General features: G+C 37.5%; 1 protein-coding gene across 23 annotated transcripts in view; it reads left to right on the top strand.

Annotated features, from left to right (window-relative positions):
* Positions 1–21,387, top strand: part of znf740a (zinc finger protein 740a) — a 54,053-nt gene extending 32,666 nt beyond the window's left edge. For 14 of the 23 annotated variants that reach the window (XM_067432245.1, XM_067432249.1, XM_067432248.1 and 11 more), the window contains 7 exons: positions 2,508–2,591; positions 8,334–8,417; positions 10,459–10,542; positions 12,263–12,346; positions 12,976–13,059; positions 14,232–14,350; positions 18,735–21,387. In XM_067432245.1, the coding sequence (XP_067288346.1) occupies positions 2,508–2,591; positions 8,334–8,417; positions 10,459–10,542; positions 12,263–12,346; positions 12,976–13,059; positions 14,232–14,350; positions 18,735–18,899 (704 nt within the window). In that variant the 3' untranslated portion in view covers positions 18,900–21,387. The remainder of the gene's footprint in view (positions 1–2,507; positions 2,592–8,333; positions 8,418–10,458; positions 10,543–12,262; positions 12,347–12,975; positions 13,060–14,231; positions 14,351–18,734) is intronic. The other 9 variants (XM_067432255.1, XM_067432259.1, XM_067432268.1 and 6 more) reach the window with 7 other exon arrangements.
* Positions 21,388–24,425: the final 3,038 nt, after the last annotated feature.

Genomic DNA, 24,425 nt, shown 5'->3' on the forward strand with positions numbered 1-24,425 from the left:
TGTGTGTGATAAAATGGTAAACTTGTTTCACAGTACAAGCGCTGTTTAACTGGAGCTAATGAGGCGAGTGGATGAGAGGAGGCGCGTGTGTGTCAATTCGCACTCAAAATTTTGATTCCTGGCCAGTCGATCAGTGCATCTCTAGACTCAAAGGAGTGTTTTTTTAATGCACTTTTTTACAATATATGCGCATCTTGGCATTTCCATCCAGCACTTTTTAATGCAATATCCCCAAAATGCAAATAAAAATAGGTGGATGGAAACATAGCTGCTGTCAGTCATCGCAGTTTCTGATTCAAACACACATTTAAATATGCTTTTAAATCCAGAAAGATCACTGAATTCTTCATTCTTGTCAAAAACAACTGTTATAATAAAAAAGCTGTCTTAATTGTACAGTGAATCTCTTATTTGCATTGTGTTTACACTTTGTTGGTTAAAAAGATTCACAAGTGTGTGGCTCACGTTGAACAAAATTAAAACTGTTGTGTTTTCAGCTGTTTCTGATTAATTCACTGACTAGCACCTCTGGTCATTTAGCCATCTACGTTCATGTGCAGATACTATTGTGATTGGCTACAATGCTCCACGCTTGTAAAAGCACGCTATAAACTGACACAAATGCAAACGAGAGCATTCGAAAGCAGCGTCTATCAGTGGGTACTGAAAATACCAGGTACTTGATTCTGCAGAAATGCTGGTAACCTCAACCTTTTATTTTATTTTTAAATACCAGTACGTTTGACAACCCTTTATATATAGTTTTTTTTTTACCATAACAGTACTTTTTCCAACTATTTTTGTTGTTCATTCATGCGGCACAAATGGCACCATTTCCTGAGAATGAGCCTTCTGTAATGAACACATGTTTTTAAGGGACAAGTATAGAATGTTTATTTATTTTAACTTTTTTTTCAGACCCATTTGCATGGAGGCTTTAGTTACTATTTTCAACAGTTTTAGACATGGAGGATGAGCCATCTTATATGTGTGGGTTTTTTGTGGCTTGTTAAAAGGATAGTTCACCCAAAAATGAAAATTATCCTATAATTTACTCTCCCTCAAGGCATAGGTGTATATGACTTTCTTCTTTCTGATCTGATATAAGCAGTATATTAAACAATATCTTGGTTTTTACAAACTTTATAATAGAAGTGAAATTAAGCCTAAACAAATAAAAATTGATTGCCTTGTTTAAAGCTACACTGTGTGATATTTTCCCCCATCTAGCGGTGAAATGGTATATGACCATCCAGGGAATATTAGTTTCTGTTTCTGGTGGCCGATTTAGTCCAAGATTACATGGCAATCCAAAAAACATGGCAATCCCCCTCTTCACATTCGACACTGTGCCATCAGGTGTTAAAACGCGAAAGGCGAAGCTTGAATTTATGGGTATGTCCCTCTTTGGCTAATGTACTTTCAAGATGGAGGAGCAACATGGCGACCAGCATTCTAACCCCTCACCCGTATGTGTTTTCAATGGCATATTAAAAACTTACGAGACTACTTTATTACTTGAAAGAAGTAAATATACATTAATGAGCAAATATATTTTTGAAAGAACTAAGTGTTTTTAGCTAAGAATAAACTAAAAAAGTTACACAGTGTAGCTTTAAGAAAAAAATCCATATTTAAAACTTTCTCAAGTAAAATATCGAGCTTCCAGCGGACCTCCTTCAGTATTGAACTTATAGAGAAAGTGTAACCCCTCGTGGTTCAAAATGCTTATGCTATGCCAATGTCATCGTCTCGCCAGTCACACTTTTTTCATAATGCGGACGGCAGTCTGCCGGACGCTAGATATTACACTTTATAACGTGTTAAATATGGATATTTTTCTTACACAAACCCATCGATTCGCTTCAGAAGGCCTTTATTAATCCTTTGTGAGGCACTTTTATAAAAGATGGATGGACTTTTTTCAAATTCAAATTTTGGGCTGCCATTGTAAAGCTAGAAAGAGCCAGGACATTTATTAAAGGGATAGTTTACTATAAAATGAAAATTCTGTCATCCTTTACTCGCCCTCAAGTTGTTTCAAACCTGTATGAATTTCTTTCTTCAGCTGAACACAAGGGAAGATATTCTGAAGAATGTCAGTAACCAAACATTTAACTGGAGCCATTGACTTCCATAGTATTTTTTTTTTCCTACTACAGAAGTCAATGGCTCCAGTTATCTGTTTGGTTACTGACATTCTTCAAAATATCTTCCCTTGTGTTCAGCTGAAGAAAGAAATTCATACAGGTTTGAAACAACTTGAGGGCGAGTAAAGGATGACAGAATTTTCATTTTATAGTAAACTATCCCTTTAATATAACTCTGATTGTATTCATCTGAAAGAAGTACTCATACTCCTAGAATGGCTTGAGGGTGAGTAAATCATGAGGTAATTTTCATTTTTGGGTGAACTAACCCTTTAATGTAGTCATTTTTTAACATGAAGTTACTTTGATGAAGCTGATATCCACAAGTGCATTCTAATGCTAGTACTCTGCATCTAGGGGTGAAGCCATTTGCGTGCACAATGTGTGATATGAGGTTTTTCCAACGCTACCATCTCCAGAGACACACCATCACCCATACGGGTATGTGTCGTCTCTTTGTACCCTTCTGCCGGTTCTCTTCAGCATGTAGAAGAAATTACCATAAAATAATGTTCAAGATGATGAGCTTTTGCCATTTATATGTTTGAGATTTTTGTAAGGGGAGCAGTCAAGTACCACTTTTCCCTCGTCAGTCATGGGCATTCACATAAAGAAATGTGTTAAGTTAGCATTTGTTAATTTGCAAGTTTGAGAAAATTACAGTAGTTCATGGTTGAGTTAGACTAAGTAGAATATTTGTTATTTGGTAGACACTAATGTTTCAGATTATGAAGAAGCTAATAGGTAGTTATTTTACACATGCAAATACAAATTATCTTTACTTTCAAAGCCTAACCCATTCCTTACATTCATGTTCTTTGTGAGGGAACAAAAAAGTTTGTAGGGAATCGTAGGCAATCAGCAGTGCTCACTTTTTTCTGCAATCATTTTAAAAATAGATTTTAAAATAACATTTTCAGTTGTTTTAGAGGATGAAGAGCATTCTGCCCTGACAAGTACAACTACAGTCAATTAATGATAGAACAGATTTCTGTATTTGGCAGGTATTACGGAAATATGATTTTTCAACATTGACCTTAATGTATTTTGTTGGAGAGTTAAAGGCACAATATGTAAAGGTTTTTTTTAAATATTAAAATATCCCAAAACCATTAGAACAGTGTTATATATTTTGTTGACCTGTGTACTTAGCAAAATCCCAAATGTTTCCAGCAATGCTTAAATCCAGAGAAATCAGATAGTCAAGCCAAAATGTTTTCAGACACCTTCAACATTTTCTCACATTATCACGGTTTATTCGCTATAGTTTATGGTAATAAAATATGACACAAACTCCGAGTTAAACTGTGTCAGAACAAATTCATCTTGATAATGTCAGATAACTGTGACTGAAAGGGATGTAATGGATTACAATCAACCAATCAGCTGTTAGATTTAATAACACAATTAGATAATACCAAATTTAGCTCAACCAATGACCAAGCAATGCTTCATTTTGTTCAGTCTGTGGGGTCAAAGGTCAAATTAGCAATTAAAGAAAAAACACTTCAGCAAAACATGCTCGGGTCAAAGTGTCTGAATCATTTTGCTCCCAAATTTTTATAAATTGTATTGGTAATCGCTGTATGAAGAGTTGTTAGTTATAATATGTCACAGTTTACTTTATTTTGCAATCCTCACTATAATGAACTATTGCGTCCTACACACACTAGTAAAAAATGGAATCTGGTGTCATTTTTATCTTTGTCATTTTAAATTATATCTGGTGTATATCTGAATCATTTTGTTTTGACTATTTTAATGAACCGTCTCCTTGTCGCCCTCCAAAGACATCATATTCGTGCTAACCTTGATTTCTGTAGAAACCATGAAAACACCAAAGACGCTTTTAATATATGATCTGATTTATTAGACAGCCGAGCAACTGTTTGGAGACTAATTGACAGAAAAGAATTATTGTTAGATGGATCAACACTGTTAGTCTTGTTATTTGAATTGCTAGTTTGATTCACGTTTTTACCACATCTTACAGACTATTTTATCAAGTGGCTAACAGCATAATCAGAGAGGGCTTTCTCCATTATACAGTACATATTAAAATTAATTATATGTCATTTAGTCATCCTATGTTTTTCAATCAATCAATCAATCAATCAACCAATCAACTTTATTTATATAGCACTTTTACAATGACGATTGTGTTAAACAGGACAATAATGCAACAAAATTTGATTCGGCTGTACAGTCGTTCTGGAGAAAAGTGATGTTATCATCTTATTTTAATTTATCATATAGCGACAATGTTGGCAGATCAGTATTATAGTTTATAGAACTAAATAAGACCTAATTAATTAACTTTATTTATATATTTAGTTGAATAACTTGGATCATCATTTTAGTGTCCCCAACTGAGCAAGCCAAGCCAAAGGTGACCAAATGAACCAAAACTCCAGCAGGACATGATGGAGAAATCTGTTTATTAATATATTCTAATATTGATCTAGATTTGAACACATAGAATAACATTGTAACATAACTTTCACACTCAGATCTATTTTTTGTATGATTGTTTGGTTCATGTAAAACGGCGCTGGGTTAGCAGACATACGGAGTGTAAAGAGAGGAATCGGCGACTGCAGCATAAGCAGAATGAAAGCTCTGAGACGGTGTTTGGTGCAGGTCTTTCTCATTAGCGTTCGCTTGCGCGTACTGCGTCATACCTCCGTAACGTTAATAATACGTTCACTCGCGCGTCCTGCTTCATACCACTGTAACGTTAATAATACGTTCACTCGCGCGTCCTGCTTCATACCTCCGTAACGTTAATAATACGTTCACTCGCGCGTCCTGCTTCATACCTCTGTAACGTTAATAATACGTTCACTCGCGCGTCCTGCTTCATACCTCTGTAACGTTAATAATACGTTCACTCACGCGTCCTGCTTCATACCACCGTAACGTTAATAATACGTTCACTCGCGCGTCCTGCTTCATACCACCGTAACGTTAATAATACGTTCACTCGCGCGTCCTGCTTCATACCACCGTAACGTTAATAATACGTTCACTCGCGCGTCCTGCTTCATACCACCGTAACGTTAATAATACGTTCACTTGCGCGTCCTGCTTCATACCACCGTAACGTTAATAATACGTTCACTCGCGCGTCCTGCTTCATACCACCGTAACGTTAACAATACGTTCACTCGCGCGTCCTGCTTCATACCACCGTAACGTTAATAATATGTTCACTCGCGCGTCCTGCTTCATACCACCGTAACGTTAATAATATGTTCACTAGGTGTCCTGCTTCATACCTCTGTAACGTTAATAATACGTTCACTCGCGCGTCCTGCTTCATACCTCTGTAACGTTAATAATACGTTCACTCGCGCGTCCTGCTTCATACCTCTGTAACGTTAATAATACGTTCACTCACGCGTCCTGCTTCATACCTCTGTAACGTTAATAATATGTTCACTAGGTGTCCTGCTTCATACCTCTGTAACGTTAATAATACGTTCACTCGCGCGTCCTGCTTCATACCTCTGTAACGTTAATAATACGTTCACTCGCGCGTCCTGCTTCATACCTCTGTAACGTTAATAATACGTTCACTCGCGCGTCCTGCTTCATACCTCTGTAACGTTAATAATACGTTCACTCGCGCGTCCTGCTTCATACCTCCGTAACGTTAATAATACGTTCACTCGCGCGTCCTGCTTCATACCTCCGTAACGTTAATAATACGTTCACTCGCGCGTCCTGCTTCATACCTCTGTAACGTTAATAATACGTTCACTCGCGCGTCCTGCTTCATACCTCCGTAACGTTAATAATACGTTCACTCGGGCGTCCTGCTTCATACCTCTGTAACGTTAATAATATGTTCACTAGGTGTCCTGCTTCATACCTCTGTAACGTTAATAATATGTTCACTAGGTGTCCTGCTTCATACCTCTGTAACGTTAATATGTTCACTCGCGCGTCCTGCTTCATACCACCGTAACGTTAATAATACGTTCACTCGCGCATCCTGCTTCATACCTCTGTAACGTTAATAATATGTTCACTAGGTGTCCTGCTTCATACCTCCGTAACGTTAATAATATGTTCACTAGGTGTCCTGCTTCATACCTCTGTAACGTTAATAATACGTTCACTCGCGCGTCCTGCTTCATACCTCTGTAACGTTAATAATACGTTCACTCGCGCGTCCTGCTTCATACCTCTGTAACGTTAATAATACGTTCACTCGCGCGTCCTGCTTCATACCTCTGTAACGTTAATAATACGTTCACTCGCGCGTCCTGCTTCATACCTCTGTAACGTTAATAATACGTTCACTCGCGCGTCCTGCTTCATACCTCTGTAACGTTAATAATACGTTCACTCGCGCGTCCTGCTTCATACCTCTGTAACGTTAATAATACGTTCACTCGCGCGTCCTGCTTCATACCTCTGTAACGTTAATAATACGTTCACTCGCGCGTCCTGCTTCATACCTCCGTAACGTTAATAATACGTTCACTCGCGCGTCCTGCTTCATACCTCTGTAACGTTAATAATACGTTCACTCGCGCGTCCTGCTTCATACCTCTGTAACGTTAATAATACGTTCACTCGCGCGTCCTGCTTCATACCTCTGTAACGTTAATATGTTCACTAGGTGTCCTGCTTCATACCTCCGTAACGTTAATAATACGTTCACTCGCGCGTCCTGCTTCATACCTCCGTAACGTTAATAATACGTTCACTCGCGCGTCCTGCTTCATACCTCTGTAACGTTAATAATATGTTCACTAGGTGTCCTGCTTCATACCTCCGTAACGTTAATAATACGTTCACTCGCGCGTCCTGCTTCATACCACCGTAACGTTAATAATACGTTCACTCGCGCGTCCTGCTTCATACCTCCGTAACGTTAATAATACGTTCACTCGCGCGTCCTGCTTCATACCACCGTAACGTTAATAATACGTTCACTCGCGCGTCCTGCTTCATACCTCCGTAACGTTAATAATACGTTCACTCGCGCGTCCTGCTTCATACCTCTGTAACATTAATAATACGTTCACTCGCGCGTCCTGCTTCATACCACCGTAACGTTAATAATACGTTCACTCGCGCGTCCTGCTTCATACCACCGTAACGTTAATAATACGTTCACTCGCGCGTCCTGCTTCATACCTCCGTAATGTTAATAATACGTTCACTCGCGCGTCCTGCTTCATACCTCCGTAATGTTAATATGTTCACTCGCGCGTCCTGCTTCATACCTCCGTAACATTAATAATACGTTCACTCGCGCGTCCTGCTTCATACCTCCGTAATGTTAATATGTTCACTCGCGCGTCCTGCTTCATACCTCCGTAACATTAATAATACGTTCACTCGCGCGTCCTGCTTCATACCACCGTAACGTTAATAATACGTTCACTCGCGCGTCCTGCTTCATACCTCCGTTACGTTAATAATACGTTCACTCGCGCGTCCTGCTTCATACCTCCGTAACGTTAATAATACGTTCACTCGCGCGTCCTGCTTCATACCTCTGTAACGTTAATAATATGTTCACTCGCGCGTCCTGCTTCATACCTCTGTAACGTTAATAATACGTTCACTCGCGCGTCCTGCTTCATACCTCCGTAACGTTAATAATACGTTCACTCGCGCGTCCTGCTTCATACCTCTGTAACGTTAATAATACGTTCACCCGCGCGTCCTGCTTCATACCTCCGTAACGTTAATAATACGTTCACTCGCGCGTCCTGCTTCATACCTCCGTAACGTTAATAATACGTTCACTCGCGCGTCCTGCTTCATACCTCCGTAACGTTAATAATACGTTCACTCGCGTGTCCTGCTTCATACCTCCGTAACGTTAATAATACATTCACTCATTCATGAACATGATTTCTGCCCGAGTCCGTCGGATTTCCTTTCCCTCGGCTGAAGTCAAGACTACAACTCCCATGACTCCACGCACGTCATCAAGCTCCGCCTTTGTTTTGAATAAGCGCCCTCTAGTGGCTGAACTTACATACTGTGCCTTTAATGTATAATTAGACTCTTTGTGAAACTCTTGCTAAGAATTAATCATGATGTACTAACAACTGGGTCAGAATGTAACATTAGGCTATTATCTTTGATTCTCAGATGAAATTTTGTTAGACAATGTTTTAGAATGATTTTGGTTAATATTTTGCTTTGGTCATTTAGGGGTGAAGCCGTATGCTTGTTCCATGTGTGACATGCGTTTTTTCCACCGTTACCATCTGCAGAGACACAGCCTCACTCACACTGGTATGTGTCTTTCTGTCTTACCCCCCTTAGATGATATCTGAGCTACTGCCCTTGTGTAACAGAAAATTGCAATTTCATTATTAGTTTCAGAAAGGAAAAGAAATGGAGCGCCGACAAATTATTAAAATGTATTTATTTATTAATATTAAACTAATGTGCTCTTGGGTTAAAGTGCACACTATGCATGACACTGCAGATACATTTTAATATTGTATTTATAATTAAATCAATATTTATGATGCTATTTTTTTCCAGTAACAATAACTTTATTAAAATTGATCATATGTAAAATGGCAATTGTTTTACGTCCATATTCACATAACACCAAGGTAGATGTTCAGGGCATGAAAGCCTTTTCTTTTTTCTTCTCTTGCACAAAGAAATTATCCCATTATTTACTCGCGTCAACCCATCCTAGGTGTATGAGACATTCTTCTTTCAGACGAACACAACCTAAAGAAAATGTTAACTGAATCGTACTGTAGTTAAATTTAAGTTGGCTAGTTAATAGGGGTGTAACAATTTATCGCAGTACAAAACTGCAAAAATATGTATTGTAGAAAGCGACAATCTGGATTGTGTATAGTTCACCCAAAATGAAAAATTCTAGTTTACATATTATATATATATATATAATGTTGAATATAATGTATAATAATGCAATGCAGGGCTTCTGATAATGCCAAATATCTAATGACAAGGTAAATTGGTAAAAGTGGCCTAAATTAGTTTAAATATGGTCAGTGATCAAGTGCAAGCATAGTCCTCTAAAATGGTTCTGTTTTGAGCAAGTCCAAAACTATTAATTTCCACCCCAATGTAAAACCAAACCTAGCATTTTAATCAACTGTACACTTTTTGTACCTTTTACCATGTCCTGGAGTATTGCAATAATATCGTATCGTGAGTTTAATATCGTGATATGAATCAAATTGTAGTGTGTATCGTTACACCCCTACTAGTTCAACAATTTTATTTTTATTTTGCCAGAAGATCAGGGTTTCCGCAGGTCTTAAAGTCTTAATTTGACCACAATTTAAGGCCTTAAAAATGTCTTAAATTGGATCAGAAAGTCTTAAGTTAAACATCATGACGTTAAGTTAGGGCTCTGATTTCTGGGATGACGGAATTGCCGAATCTATTCATTAAAATGTAATTTACTGTATAATGCGTAATGACACAGAATTTGTCAAAGTTTGGATGAATAAATCAAAAGTAGGTCAGAGCACTTAAAGGGACAGTTCTCCCAAAAGTGACAATCCTGTCATCATTTACTCCTCATAATGTCGATCCAAACCCTTCATCAAATAAAGCCATCGAGTCTCTTCAGAACATCTGGAATAATCCGCTTGATCCGTATGGATTAGTTTTACGATCTCTTTATGAACTTTCTGAAGCGTCAGTGGAAGTAGCTTAGACTGTCAATGGAGGGACAGAAATCTCTCAGATTTCATCAAAAATATCTTAATTTGTGTTTTTAAGATGAACAAAAGTCAGCAATTTCATCCAACTATTAAAGTCAATAACAGAATAAACTATAAAACAAAGATTCAGAAAGCATTTCATAGAGATTCACAGAGCCCTACATTTAACTAGACAACTAATTTGCATGCACTGTAAAAACTGATGGTCTTCTTTAGGATTTTCGTTTTCCAGTACAAATATCAAAACACCCTTAAATCAAGATTTGTTTAATGACAAGTTTTCTGAGAAATTGAGTGAGTTAGTGCTTAAAACAAGAGCAAGTTCTGTCATTGGGTATGAACATTACTAACTTGAATTAAGTCGACACTTTAACCCAGAGTTTTTAGGTTTACATTTTAGCCGGAGCAAAAATATTTCCAGATTTCTGAGGTGGCAGCCCTGCTGTGTACTTCATGTTCAATTTGTGAGCTGCTCTTATAACTCGCTCTATTTGGCTGATCAGACTAGTGAAAATGTTTGCTTTGCATTGTTGTGTATGTTGATTCATTCTCATGAGTGCTTGATTTCAGTGAACATGTGGCGGTAAGGTTAATACACTGCTGCTTTGTGCATTCAGGGGTGAAGCCTTATGCTTGCACCATGTGTGACATGCGTTTTTTCCAACGTTACCATCTACAGAGACACAGCCTCACCCATACGGGTAGGTCAAATCTCTGATTATATATTTTTATGAATTGCCTCTCAAAGCTCTCAGTATGTTACAGAGAGAGACACAATCTGTTAAAACTACAACAAACTCGAGTTTGTATTTTCCTAATTGCTTGAAATATATTCATCAGGCTTAAAATGAAAGGGAAAAAAACAGTCCACTCTGGTGATAATGCCACCTCTTTTTTCCATGACTGACACTTTAGATTGGGAAACACATTACGTTTTTGATCGGTACGATTTTTTATGTTTTTTAGAAGTCACTTATACTCACCAAGGCTGCATTTACTTTATTACAAATCAAAAAATGTTATATTGTGAAATATTGTTTGTATGTATATATAAACACATATATACATACATACATACATACATACATACATATATATATACACACACAAACACACACACATATATACAGTACAGGCCAAAAGTTTGGAAACATTACTATTGTAATGTTTTTGAAAGAAGTTTCTTCTGCTCATCAAGCCTGCGTTTATTTTATCAAAAATACACAAAAAAAAGTAATATTGCGATTAAATTAAAACCAATTCATATGATTTCTGAAGGATCATGTGACACTGAAGACTGGAGAAACGATCCTCCGGAAAAAAAAGAAAAAAAACCCAGAAATAAATGATAATTTAAAGTATAATAAACTGAAAACCAAACATTTTAAATTGTAATATATCACACTATTTTTTTAAAATCTGTATTTTAGATCAAATAAATGCAGGCTTGATGAGCAGAAGAAATTTCTTTCAAAACATTACAAATAGTAATGTGTCCAAACTTTTGGCCTGTACTATATATATAAACAAATACATTTATTCAGCAAGGATGCATTAAATTGATCAAAAGTGACATAAAATATTCTATTTAAAATAAATACTGTTCTTTTGAACTTTATATTCATCAAAGAATCCTGAAAAAAAAATTTACACAATTGTTTTCAACACTGATAATAATCATAAATGTGTTGATCGTCAGATCCTCATATGAGAGTGATTAGTGAAGGATCATGTGACTCTGAAGACTGGAGGAATGATGATAAATTCACAGCTTTGATCACAGGAATAAATTACATTTTAAAATATATTCACATAGAAAGGTTATTTTACATTTTAATAATTCACAATATTAGTTTTTAAATGCAGTATTGGTGAACATAAGAAACTTCTTCTAAAAACATAAAAAATCTTACCAATCAAAAACTTTTGAACGACAGTGTATTCACTATTAACTATGATTTTTGCCTCAAGAAACCCCTAATTTGCTTCTTATTAATAGTTAGTAAGTTTAGGTATTTGTTAGGATTATGGTCATGTAGAAAAAGCTATTAATATGTGCTTTATAAGTACTAATAAACAGCAAATATGCAAGCAAATAAGCAACTAGTTAACAGTGAGATTTGAACCCCAAACTAAAGTGTTACCAAACACCGTAGACTTCATAAAGCATATTTGTTTTACTTGAAATGTTACAGAGGAGGTGATTATCAACAGGTGTGGGTAACAACTCATACTTGGTGGCACACACTATTTTTTGTTAAATATTGAGAAAATGTTATACACGATTAATACATCTAATGAATGCATCTGCTTGGAAATGAAGTTCTGCAGATGCACTTGCTATGAGCAGTATTTTTTTAACCCAGAAATGCTATATTAATAGAAAGGCATACCTGAAATGTTGGTGCTCTGTGCATTCAGGGGTGAAGCCGTATGCTTGCTCGATGTGCGACATGCGGTTTTTTCAGCGTTACCACCTGCAGAGACACAGCCTCACTCACACGGGTATGTGTCATCTCAAACCCTGTCTTTCTGTACGTGAAGATAGTTTTGTGCATGCTAAATGACTTTCAATTCAGTTTGGGCGGCAACCATTTTCAGCTTTTAAAACCAGTCAGCATTTAATAATTTAACAAATAATGCTCCATGCATGTAGTTTTTCTAGTTGACTTCACACTATGATACTGAGAACAACCATCACAATTACTATTAGCTGAATAAATGCTTAAATTGATTTTGAAATTAGATAAATGTACCTTAGCTTATTTTATGTTTTGAGGTTGAGGTGGTCAGGGTTCAATACAGCTGAAGCTTTATCATGAACATCGTTTGATTTAAGATCATTTTGATCGTCCCTCATGAACTGATTTAAAAATGAATCCCGGAAACATAATTTTACTATTGTTTGGAAAGATTTCTTTGGATTTTAAACTATTTATAACTACTCGCCTTCGAAACGGGACAGCTTTGGCGCTTTCAAAGGATGCAGCCTCTGAATTGGGACACAGTTAATGCCAGCATGGATGGCATAATTTAGAAAAAGAAATGTTCGACGTTTTTAAACGGCATTAAAATTGTTTGCTGCTTTTGAATGTTTTGTAAAGACATTCACTAAAAACTGACTCTGCATTTAGGGGTGAAGCCATATGCTTGTTCGATGTGCGACATGCGGTTTTTCCAACGTTACCACTTGGAAAGACACAGCCTGACTCACACTGGTATGTGTCCATTCTTTGTACCCCCAATTTATTAAGTGTTCCTGGATTGGAGTTTGTCTATATTGTGTGGTTGGGATGTTTAGGAGGGAAAGCAATGACTTGATTTGAATAGGACCTCTATTACTTTTGAATTATTAATTAGCCAAATCCTGCATCCTATAAGATTTGCTTCAACATCGAGACATTTAAAAAAAAGTTTTTACCTGCACTTAGTTTTGTGAGTCATTTCAGACTTAATGGCTTCAGGTTTTGTAATATCTATGCATCTGCCTCATATTTCTTCAGGGGGTTGTTTGTCTCTGTCTGTTTTAAAGGGTTATTTCACCCAAAAATGTAAATTCTGTCATTAATTCCTCACGCTCATGTCGTTCCAAACCCGTAAGACTTTCCTCTCATTTCGTCGACAGATCTACAACTACCACTTTCAAGCCCAAAGGTAGTAAAAAGATCATTAAAGTAGTTCATGTGACTCCAGTGGTTTAACCTTAATGTTATGAAGCGACGTGAGTGCTTGCTATGCACAAAAAGACAAAATGTACCACTTTATTTACAAAATATTAATCTCCAGCTCTCATTCATGCAACACCGTCTGCTCTCGCGTCAACATAACACACATGTGTTGGAGATTAACACTTTGTAAATAAACTGGTCAATTGTTTACTCACAGAGAGTACTCCTGTGGTTGAAAGTAGTACTTGCATAGACTGTCAATGTGGGGACAAATATCTTAATTTGTATTCTGAAGATGAACGAAGGTTTTACGGGTTTGGAACGGCATGAGGGGGATTTATGACAGGATTTTCATTTTTGGGTGAACTAATGGTAAGATAAAATGATGCTAGCAATTTCTTTTTAACCATTTTAATGTCCAATCATGTTAATTCTCCAAGTAGAAAGAATATAACCTCAAGTCTCAAAGCAGGTTTCTGATCTTTAAAACCAAAACCCCAGTGTGCCACTTTACGATCAAGCAGTTTTTCATTCCATATTAAATACACTCTACAAACTCGAGTTTGTATGAAGTCATCTAAGCATGAATATACTCTGTGTGATATGAGTTTCCATGAAACCTTAAATACAATCCCAGTCTCTGTGTTTCAGAATCGTTGTTGTGGCATGCTGTGAGAATGAAGGTGTGGAGTGCTTTAATAAAGACTGTTTTTCTCTGATAGGAGAGAAGCCGTTTGCATGTGACATGTGTGACATGCGGTTCATTCAGAGGTACCATCTGGAGAGACACAAGCGTGTTCACAGCGGTGAAAAGCCTTACCAGTGTGAGCGCTGCCAGCAGGTATGGACATGCTTTATAACATGGCTTTACAAAGGCAAGACAACACCTATTGTTGATCCTGTGGTTAAAAGATACATAACACACACAGTTTCTGGCAGTCTCATGTTAATTTTGAGTCCCTATAGAGCAGTGTTGATCCTTCATATCTCACAAGTCTTTTTTTTTTAAATAAGGTTTATAAAAGACAGACACACTGTACTGATTCCTTCTGAAAACAGCCGAGCTTGTGGAGGCATGCAGTGAGCGGAGTTAGAGACACACACACACACACCAGTGCGGGTCAATGTATAAATAACCCGCACCTGACCGACGTTTTCAACTAACCCGTCTGCAACTCGGGCCGCAAAAAAAGAAAAAAAATATTGTACCCAATCCGCTTCCTGACCCGCATTTTTTAAAAGTGGTAAATGCTCATCGTAACGTCAATTTATTATTATTTTTGTTTCATTTTCTTAACAATTAAGATGCTGCATGTGTTTATCCAGTCTAATCAAAGTGCGCGTCTCTCCCCTGATTTTCCCAACAAAAATCCCACCCCCTCTCAGAAAATACATAAAACTGACATTACTGAGCTATATGCTATATATTGTCTCGCGTCAGGAAAGGGGTTAAAAGGGCTATAAGGTGCCATTGGTGGCCCAAAACAGAAGATTAGCCTTCTTATTTTTAGCTTTCCTTGCGCCGTGTAGAAATAATATTGAATCGTCCCTGGGTTGAGCCGGTTTTTTCACGACCTGTGGAGCTGAATGTGGCTGCACTGATGCCGGAACGCAGAGGATCCTCCTGGCCAATATGATTTCATAGTAAATTGTGTCTAGTACTATATAAATTACAAAGGTTTAATTGGCATCTTTATTTCAAACGACCCGACCGACCGTGACCCGAATATCATTAATAATATTTTTGGATGAGTCGTAATCCACTCGTGACCGTGAACAAACACTCTTGCTGAACTCCGGAAACACAAACTGCATCCACTGTTCCCTTAACTCTGGTTATTAGTGAAGCTGAATGAGGTGATCTCTCTCACACACACACACACTTCTTTAGTGACATTGTTGATCTCGTGTCTAAAAACACAACGCCAGGGCCGCTGACGGCTGCTATAACCTTAACGAAGCGCGATGATTATTGCGTTCTTTCTCTCGCTCTGGGTGATGTGTGTGTGTGTGTGTGTGTGTGTGCTTGTTTTTGTGACATATCAGGACAAAAATGTGTATAATAACATGTGTATGACACAGGTATTACAGAAAATGGTGACATATCAGGACATTACCCCATGTCCCCACTTTTCAAAATGCTTATAAATCATACAGGATGAGTTTTTTTGAAAAAGTAAAAATGCAGAATGTTTCCTGTGATGGGTAGGTTTAGGTTTAGGGGCAGTGTAAGGGGATAGACAATACGGTTTGTACAGTATAAAACACATTACGCCTATGGAATGTCCCCACAATTCACAAAAACAAACATGTGTGTGTGTGTGTGTGTGTGTGTGTGTGTGTGTGTGTGTGTGTGTGTGTGTGTGTGTGTGTGTGTGTGTGTGTGTGTGTTCGTGTGTTCGTGTGTTCGTGTGTTCGTGTGTTCGTGTGTTCGTTTGTTCGTTTGTTCGTTTGTTCATTCGTTCGTTCGTTCGTCCAGGAGAATTGCCCATACAAGCAATCCGACCTTTTTGACGTCATACAGGACCATACTCGATACAAACTTTCTGAAACTTGTTTGAATCCTGAAGGAGTGTGTTTGGCACAGAAATACTCCGTCATACGTCCAAGTCATTTTTTGAAACTTTGGCCATGTTTAGCATGAGAATCAGCTCTTTAACCATGTAAATAAGTCAGAATGCATGAAATTGCGTTAGAAGCCACCATTAAATTGAAGAATACTGGAAGTTGGGAAGTAGAACCAGACATTATCCAGCCACAGCTCATAACTGCAAAGACAGTGCATGCATTATTAAATGTTCGTCTTTGATTTTAATACCTTTATTCAATTTATATACCATTTAATAACTGCATGCTATTAATCATTAGTTAAGCATTAGTAAATAGTTAATTCATTATTTATAAAGCATTAATAAGCATTTTATAAATGCAGCTATAAATGCTTTGTTCTTGATATATATGCATGTCTATAATGTTTAATTGTATTTTTTTAAAGGGGTCATATGATGCGAGTTCTTGTTTTCCTTTCTCTTTAGTGTCATGTAACTGCATGTATAAGATCTGCTGAGTTACCAAGTCTCAAACCAAAAAGAGCTATTTTTTTTGTAAAAGTTAAGTGTACTAAACCTTCCTAGAACACTTTGTTCAAACACACCCCACATCTCTACGTCAGAATGTGGGGACAGAGTTTCCTAACACCGCCGCAATGTATGCACAAAGAAAGGAGGAGTAACTTTTATTTGCTGTAGTATTGTTGCCTCCGCCGCCGCCATGTCATGGAGTTTGGTGCCAAAGCCGAACTACTTTCTTTGACCTTCCAAAAGAGGAGACAATTAGAAACCAGTGGCTAAGCTTTAGTTACAACACTGTTCCAGAACACTACAACCCAAATATTCCACCGTGTGCTTGCACCTGGGTGAGCAAAGACCGTTTCTACTTCTTTGTCGTTTCTACCATAACAAATGTAGACTTACCAATCTGATACATTCTGGCAAACGGTCATTGGTCATCTGCATCATCCGGTGTCATGACAAATCCTGTCCCCCTGTGAAATTGTGTCCGCTTATAGGACCCCAGAGCGATTCTATTGGCTGAAAGAACTGTGTAATCTGTTCAGAGCCTGATTACAATTCTTACAAAATCGCATTTTGATTTTTGCTGTTTAAATTGTGTTAAAATAGTCTTTAATGTCTTACAAATCATAGGTTTCATATACTAGTAATATATAACTGAGGCTATAAGTGCTTATATAAGTATATAAGATATACAAGCATATCTCGTATATAATCTATTTATTTTGTGCACCTGTTCTGCATATTGCTGTTTTTTTGTATTTTTTATTATTTACATTATAGGTACATTATATGTCATGATTTTGTATTGGTACTTAGTATATCAGTTGAAATAATTCAGAACATGTTTTTGCTCCCATTATAGCAATCAATTACATATTTTAAATAAGTGTGCGTGCATGCGTGCGTGCGTGTGTGCGTGCGCGTACTTAGTATGGCAATGAATTCATAGTTTATTTTTAAACAATTGCTTGTCCAGAACCATGTATAACAAAATTTGATCAGGCATTTAAAACCTCTACCAGCGGACAGGATTTGTCATGACACCGGATCAGATTCGGGCTCGAATTTATAGGATAAGATCAACATTATTATGTCAATATTGCTTTTGGGAGCTGATGTTCCAAATATGGTCAGAAGCACGACACATCCGTCAGACGCTTAAGGTATTCGGGCCAATAAAAATGCACCGGATCGCTGGCCAATCAGAGCACAACGTGCTTTTCAGAACGATGAGCTTTGTAAAAATCGACGCGCTTCGGAAAGGAGGGGCATAGAAAAGCAACAATAATATACAGTGTGTGTAAAATAATGACTTTTTGAACCTAGATCCGCTTAAAAACATTGCATTAAACCAAATACAATACAATGTGACTCCTTTAACTCTTTCCTTTACCTCTTTAAATAGTTAAAAATTAACTATTTTCACAAAAATGTTAATAGCCCACAGAATATTTTGTTTTATGAATATCTGAGCATGCAATATATCAAACGAAAGAGCTGACCCTCTTTTAAACAAAAAAAGTTTTATTTTAGCTTCACGCATTTCTTTTTTATCAACACTTGAATATGGGCAAGTTTCATTAAAAAAAAGCAACATTTTGAACAAAAAGCTGAGAAAATCACGTGTTTGTGACTCCAAGTTAGATTCAGAGATGATCAAACACGGATGGAGTCGATCGAGTTCATCAACACTCCTAAAGCTTCACAGTCCTGTAGCTCGTCCTGGGTCCACATCTCATTCAGGAACATTAGATAGTTTTGATTTATATGTTTGATGATGATGATCACGTTATTTTTCATATGCTTCTGTTTACATGTGATCGCTTGTTATACTGCGTCGTCTTGGTGTGTTTTGATCAGGAGATTCAGTACCCATTCAGAAGATGTGTAATAGCGCCCCCTAGCGTCTAACAGTGAAAACATCCGTTTTTGGACGGGAAGCGTTTTCTCACAAATAACGGAAAATTCCGTGTTTGGCAGGGAAAGAGTTAAAAAGAATCTGCATGTTCTGCCTACTTAAACTTTACATTTTCTTAACTTAATTTCTCAATTATTTTGAGTTTTGCCAACTTTGCCAAAACTCAAGTCGTTTAACCCCTAAGGTGAACCAATATAACAAAGTCAAACTTCTCTGTGTTTTTCCACCTTAAGAACTTCTCTCGGACGGACAGACTGTTGAGACATCGGCGGTTGTGTCAGGGTCGCGGCGTGGCTAAAGTGGAGGCCCAGCCGTGCTCTTTCTCCCAGGAGCCTCCCCCCGCCCCTCCGTCCACATGGAGCCCCCTACATCCTGCCCCGGGCCGGCTCGCCGTCTGACACCACCCTCTCCAGACCAGCCCTGAGAAGACGGCACACCCAAACCTCTCTCTCAAACTCGCCTGCGGACTGAGAGATGCGTTACAGAGAGGACCAGGGAAATTCCCGTCTTTTGTTTCTTCATGGAGAGACACACACAAGGCTCTCTTTTGATCATCGACGGTTTTTTTATACTTTTTGGTAATATAATATGGGGTTAGAAGGGGTTTTATGGTACTTTTATGATGCGAGGAACAAAAAAAAACACGCCTAACATGGGAATTTCATGTGACTAACCAAAAAAAAAAAAAAAAAGTGCAAAGGTACAACTCATCATCTTTCGACTGACACCTATTGATACACACTTTATGTAAGTTCGACAGCATTGTGTGTGATGTATAGGCCTGCTGTAAAGTGCTGAGGGTTCGCGCCCTACTGTCCTGAGGACTCAGGTAACACTGTACCCATGTGACCCCGTGGAAATGCACCGCGCGCTTCCAGATATTAATTCATTAAGCATTCGCAGGCTTTTTCTCAATGATAAATGTTTGATCTGATATTGTAACTATGTAAGAATTTGAAAGATGTGTATATTACTGTGTGTAACAGCTGGTTTGTTCTCTTATCATTGCTGTGAGCTGGTGGAAATGACACAGGAAGTGACATCACTCACTTAATGATCTCTCTGAACTTCTCAAGGCCACGTGTGGGTCCTCAAAATCACAAAATATATTTTACATAAAGAAAATGAGGTCGTTTTTTGTTTTGTTTTTTAAGACCGTTACGTTTTTGCATTGCGCTGATGCAAAAATATTATGTTAAATATACTTTATATTTAATTTTGTACTGCCTTTATGGGAATTTATTAATGTTTTAATTCATCAGTAAGTCGTTATTGAGAATTACAGAGCTGAAGGGATATTGCTCGTAAAAATAGGCTTAATTTTCTATATGCTAAATATATTTTTTGTGATTTTAGAGCGATATATGGCAGAGTTCTTGTGCGATTCACTCGAGTATTGACTACACTGTTAATACGTCTACATTACACGTGATGAAAACGTCCAAAAGACCCACAATATTATGTACAGATTTATATGTGCAACATATAAGAAGATCTTGTGGCCTTAGGATGTGTTTGTATTTTATTTTGTATTCTTATTATATACTTATTATTTTACTGAAATGCTGACACGAGGACAGACACTGTCTTTTGTTTTCTTTCCAAAGTCATTTGATTTGGACATGTTCCTGCCTGGTGTTGAAGCTCAGCTGTTGTAGTTTTGCTGTCATTTCTGAGCTTGAGGAGGATAAAGTCCAGGTGTCCAGTGTGTGTGAGAGGGAGAGAGAGAGACGTCTTCAGCACGTGGGCCACTAATAGAGGAAAATGACACACATCTGATGTTATTGTTGTACCAAATGATATTGTATTTGTCAGTTAACTTCTCATCTTATCATTAACATGATATCTACTGTTTGACGAGAGTCTCGTCTGATTTCTTTTGTTTTTGTGCCGATGGACAAACTAGGGATTGATTTGGGCATTTCAATGCAAAACTAAAGACAGAATATATCTTCAGAGGAATGTCTGCTGTTTATTGACAAAAGATTGCTGCATTTCTGTGTAATGACTGATTTTTTTCCCCTTTCATTTTAATGTTACATGTATGTTTATATAACTGAATTGGTTAAAACTCTTAGTTCTATAGCAACAAACTTCGTGTATTTGACCTTTTTTATGCTAATATAATTTTTAAAAACACTGGAGAGATATGTGTGTGAAATGATAAACTATATAGACATATACTGTGTGTGTGTGTGTGTGTGTTGCGCAGAATATTAGATGCATAGTGTCCTGTTAAGTGCATAAGTATTTCACACGTTATCGGCATATATTCCAACAAAATGTCTGAATTTACACAAACAATCCTTTTCTTATATTAGGCACCAATGTTCACTGATGCTCAAGGCAATGCATTTTATAAAGAAACTAAATCTCTTTAACTCCTTAAAGGACATTGAAAAATCTTTATCTGTTAAATGCAGGGGGCTTATAAGACAAAGGGTTACGCACTCAACATGTATTTATGTGTATGCGCACACACACACACACTCATATAATTAGCCTGTAGTTACTAGATAAAGCCTCTCTCCAAAGCGTTGGGAATTATTGCATAATTTGGCTGTCCGTGATGAGTCCAAATGAAAAGAAAGAAGCAATAGAAGTCATACCTCCAAATGATTTTTGGGAGTTGTTTGGAAGGAAGAAGAGACCACATCAGTTGTGCTTATCAAAGCAGTTTGCTTTTTATTTCTTGCATGATGTTGCAGACTTTGATGTCCTTTTCTTCATCCCAAGGTGTTTTCCCAAAACTTCAGAATTAAAGAAAAAAGGACAGGTTTTGTTATTTCTTTAGACTTCAGACACGTCCGTGATACGGTGAATTGTTTTTGTGTGGAGACAAGAGAGGGGCTTCTTTCATGCATAAATAAAATACTACATAAAGTACATGGTTTTCATTTTTACTTTCTGGGTATTCAATTTTGTCGTAAAATGTCGTAAAGGTGTGCAGTATTTATGAGGATCTATTGACAAATGCAATATAGTGTACATTACTATGTTTTCAGTGGTGTATAAAGAACTTACATAATGAACTGTAATGTTCGTATTACCTTAGAATGAGCGAATCTCTATCTAGAATTTCTATCTACACACACCACGGGTCCCTTTCAGTGAAGTCGCCATTTTGCGCCGGCATGTTTCTACGGTAGCCCTTGAGGGACAAACTTCTCTACAGAGCGCAGTCACTCTCTGCTGTCTCAGATGACATCTTTGTCCTGTGTCAGCCACCGTAGCTTCTCTTTGTGCTCCGAGAGGGAGGGGTGAGCAATTTGCAACACTGATATCCTTTAAATGCAATGTGTTAAGTAAATTTCCAGTTTCATTGTCCCGAAGTCAGTGTTTTTTGGGGTTTTGTTAAATGCCTGAAATGAGTTCTGTTGAGAACGATAAGCTCAAGACATTTTCATGTTTTATTCTACAACATAAAATACATCAGCAAAACCCATTGGTTTTTCTAAAGCTGGTCTTGTCCTATCAGCGCCAATTACATAATTCATCTCAAAGAAGCCCAACAGCAAATCACAGTTTGCCAATACATTTCCCTGTCAGAGCTCAGCCAATAGGTGAGGAAATATCCACTGCAGTTTGGCCCGTGTTTCTCTTGTGGTTGAAGGTTCAGGGTATGTGTGTGTGATCCAGCGTGTGGCTAATAACAGCAAAGTTAGGAATTAAAGGACAGCAGTCAAAACTATAAAAGTGGATCTACTTATTTAAGTGCCTTTAACTAAACAAAATTAAATGAGTCATTTGACATGTTTATATTTAAAAATGCTTATAAATGCTTTAATAATTAAAACTGCATGTAATTACATCTATGATTATGCTGTTGTTGGCTTTCTTTATTTTAAGATGTCTTTGTTACAGTGTAATTATACATTTATTTAAGTACTGAGCAATATTAGGTAGCTACATGTACTTAGGGTTTGGTTTAAAATTAGTTGCATGTAATTATGCATAATTTGTAGTTATTAATAACTGCATATAACATGTAATAATGACACTGTAAAATAAAGGGTTTCCTTACCCCTTAACAAACCTATAAACTTACCCACACCATCAAACCTGTCCCAACCTTACCTCTATGGCAGCACAAGTGTTTTGCAATACAAAAATAAGTACTTTTTTATGTAAAAAAAGAATATATATATAATTTTTTATTTATTTTTTTATTCACAAATTTGGGGTCATTAAAATTGTTAAAGGGATAGGTCACCCAAAAATGAAAATTACCCCATGATGTACTGTATTCTTCAGAATCAGAAAGAGCTTTATTGCCAAGTGTGCCTTTCACACACAAGGGATTTTTTTTGGTGCTGAAGCTTCCAGTGCACATAAACAATACAAATACAACACGGTAATAAAAAATTTACAGACAAAAATATCAATATTGAACATGTATATGTATAATATCTAGTTTCAGGTGGACCACCTTCCATATATAACTCACTGGAAAAGCGTAATTGGCGCGACGATGACATTATAACGTGAGAGGCGTTACACTTTCTTTGCAAGTTGCATACGGAAGGCGGTCCGCCGGAGGCTCGATATTTTACTTTATAATTTTTTAAAGCTGCACTATGTAACTTTTGCATCCACTAGAGGGCGCTTATTTAAAACAAAGACGTAGTTTGATGCGCACCTCACAGCCGGTGGGAAAGAATCGGGATAGGACTCGGGCAGGAATCAAGAGGATGTGATTATTAACGTTACTGTATAAAGCAGAGCAGGAGTGAGGGTTGAGGAACCGAGCAAGGCTACTGGAGCGATTGTTATTGAGATGAACGCAACACACACCTCACAAGCAACGGGACTTTTATTATGCCACAGGCGCCGGCACCCTTTCCGCTTTTCCGGTCAGGAGTATGAGGTAACACAGCTCTGTTTATCACATTAGACACATCTGAGTGTGTTGAGAATGATGTTATGACGTTACTCTGTGCGTTCGCTCAGCGGCTGCTGTGACACTTGTTCACACTGCTAAGAGTATAGCGTTTCTGCAGAATAAAACCGGAAACCGAGAGTATATGATGCAACTGACATCAGACTCCCCCAGACGTTCCCGCTCATTGGTTAAAATAGCAATTTTCTCTCAGTTCACAAATATTTAAAAACATTTGGGATATTGAACTACACTGGCCTAGTGGTTTTGGGATATTTAACTGCTAAAATGTTACATAGTGCACCTTTAAATATGGATCTTTTTCTTACATACAGTCTTGTTCAAAATAATAGCAGTACAATGTGACTAACCAGAATAATCAAGGTTTTTAGTATATTTTTTATTGCTACGTGGCAAACAAGTTACCAGTAGGTTCAGTAGATTGTCAGAAAACAAATGAGACCCAGCATTCATGATATGCACGCTCTTAAGGCTGTGCAATTGGGCAATTAGTTGAATTAGTTGAAAGGGGTGTGTTCAAAAAAATAGCAGTGTGGCATTCAATCACTGAGGTCATCAATTTTGTGAAGAAACAGGTGTGAATCAGGTGGCCCCTATTTAAGGATGAAGCCAACACTTGTTGAACATGCATTTGAAAGCTGAGGAAAATGGGTCGTTCAAGACATTGTTCAGAAGAACAGCGTACTTTGATTAAAAAGTTGATTAGAGAGGGGAAAACCTATGAAGAGGTGCAAAAAATGATAGGCTGTTCAGCTAAAATGATCTCCAATGCCTTAAAATGGAGAGCAAAACCAGAGAGACGTGGAAGAAAACGGAAGACAACCATCAAAATGGATAGAAGAATAACCAGAATGGCAAAGGCTCAGCCAATGATCACCTCCAGGATGATCAAAGACAGTCTGGAGTTACCTGTAAGTACTGTGACAGTTAGAAGACGTCTGTGTGAAGCTAATCTATTTTCAAGAATCCCCCGCAAAGTCCCTCTGTTAAAAAAAAGGCATGTGCAGAAGAGGTTACAATTTGC

Source organism: Pseudorasbora parva, chromosome 22 (assembly GCF_024679245.1).
Source record: "Pseudorasbora parva isolate DD20220531a chromosome 22, ASM2467924v1, whole genome shotgun sequence".
NCBI lineage: Eukaryota > Metazoa > Chordata > Actinopteri > Cypriniformes > Gobionidae > Pseudorasbora > Pseudorasbora parva.